Consider the following 1,274-nt stretch of genomic DNA (forward strand, 5'->3'; position numbering starts at 1 on the left):
TTGATCGGCATCAAAATATTTTTTTAAATGAGCTCACCATTGATGATCCATGTCCAGCGGACGGATCACAAATCCATCTGATCCTGCTCACTAAAATCCCATCCATCCAGATGAAGACCACCTCCCTCGTACTCATTACTCGGTTCATCTAAAGCCAGGTGCCGCGGGCGAACAAGTCAACTGCAACGTGTCCCCTCCACCATGCATGCAGCATGCACGTCCCCCAAACGTGGCACCAGAATAACCCCCTTCCCCTTCCCATGAGAAATCCCACAAACCAGAGAGAGAGAGGGAGAGAGAGAGAGAGAGAATGGGAGGGAGCGATTCAGACAGGGATGGGTGGCGGAGCAACGCCGACACGCACAAGATGCGGCCGGAGGACGTGAAGGCCCAGGGGGTGGAGGCCTCCAAGCGGCCACCGGGGCAGCACCCCGGCGGCGTGCTCCACCAGCGCCGCAACATGCCCTTCAACCCCGCCGCCATGGCTGTCGGCGGCTTCCTCATCGTCGCCGCCATCGGCTACTTCACTCTCTATGCCAAGTCCAAGCCCGGCACCACGCCCAGCGATGTCGCCAAGGCCACCGTCGGCGATGGCTCTGACGGCAGCGGCGGCCGCGGAGCATCCAAGTCCAAGTAGGCTTTTTCTTTGGTGTTTGTTGGACATGTTTTGGTTTGATCTTTGATGGCAAGGATGTATTTGCCTAAGGAGTAATCTGGTTATATTTTTAATATTGATATCAATGGTATATGTGGTCACGTTTTCTTTTGTTTATACTATATATTTAACTTTAAATAAATTTATGTTGCAGATTTTATCTTCTTTTGAAGAAGATTAATGGAATTCTAGGAACGCCCGATCATGACATACCGAAAACGTACGGTTCGGTTTTCTCTTTTTCGGGAAAAACCAAAATTTTTGAAAAAACAATTCGACTTGCTAGGAAATTCGTATCCTGGGTGAAAATTTTTGATTTAATAAAGATAGTAGTAAACGAATAGCTGTTGTTGGAGATGGAGTCTCAGACTCCAATCATGTGTTATTGACATTGTGAAAACTCACATGAGGCATGTATTTAGTTCCACATCAGCAGGTCGATCTTGGGTGTAAGATATAGGGTTAAGTAACCCAAATAACATTTTTAACTACTCTTTTTTTTTTTTGATAGTCTTATGTCATTATAAATGGCGGTCCAAGTTCTATAGAAATTAGGAGGCACTGCAACTTGAGTTTATTTGGATTGATCATAGGCTAATGGTTGTTCTTGTGATTGTAT

The 1,274-nt window shown here is 46.3% G+C and overlaps 1 protein-coding gene across 1 annotated transcript; it reads left to right on the forward strand.

Moving 5' to 3' along the window:
- The first annotated feature begins 300 nt into the window (after nucleotides 1-300).
- Nucleotides 301-815, forward strand: LOC103723810. Its single transcript, XM_008814859.2, has one exon. The coding sequence runs from the start codon at nucleotides 311-313 to the stop codon at nucleotides 635-637; it is 327 nt and encodes a 108-aa protein (XP_008813081.1). The 5' UTR covers nucleotides 301-310; the 3' UTR covers nucleotides 638-815.
- The last annotated feature ends 459 nt before the right edge of the window (nucleotides 816-1,274 follow it).

This window comes from Phoenix dactylifera, chromosome 1, assembly GCF_009389715.1.
Source record: "Phoenix dactylifera cultivar Barhee BC4 chromosome 1, palm_55x_up_171113_PBpolish2nd_filt_p, whole genome shotgun sequence".
NCBI classification, from domain to species: Eukaryota; Viridiplantae; Streptophyta; class Magnoliopsida; order Arecales; family Arecaceae; genus Phoenix; species Phoenix dactylifera.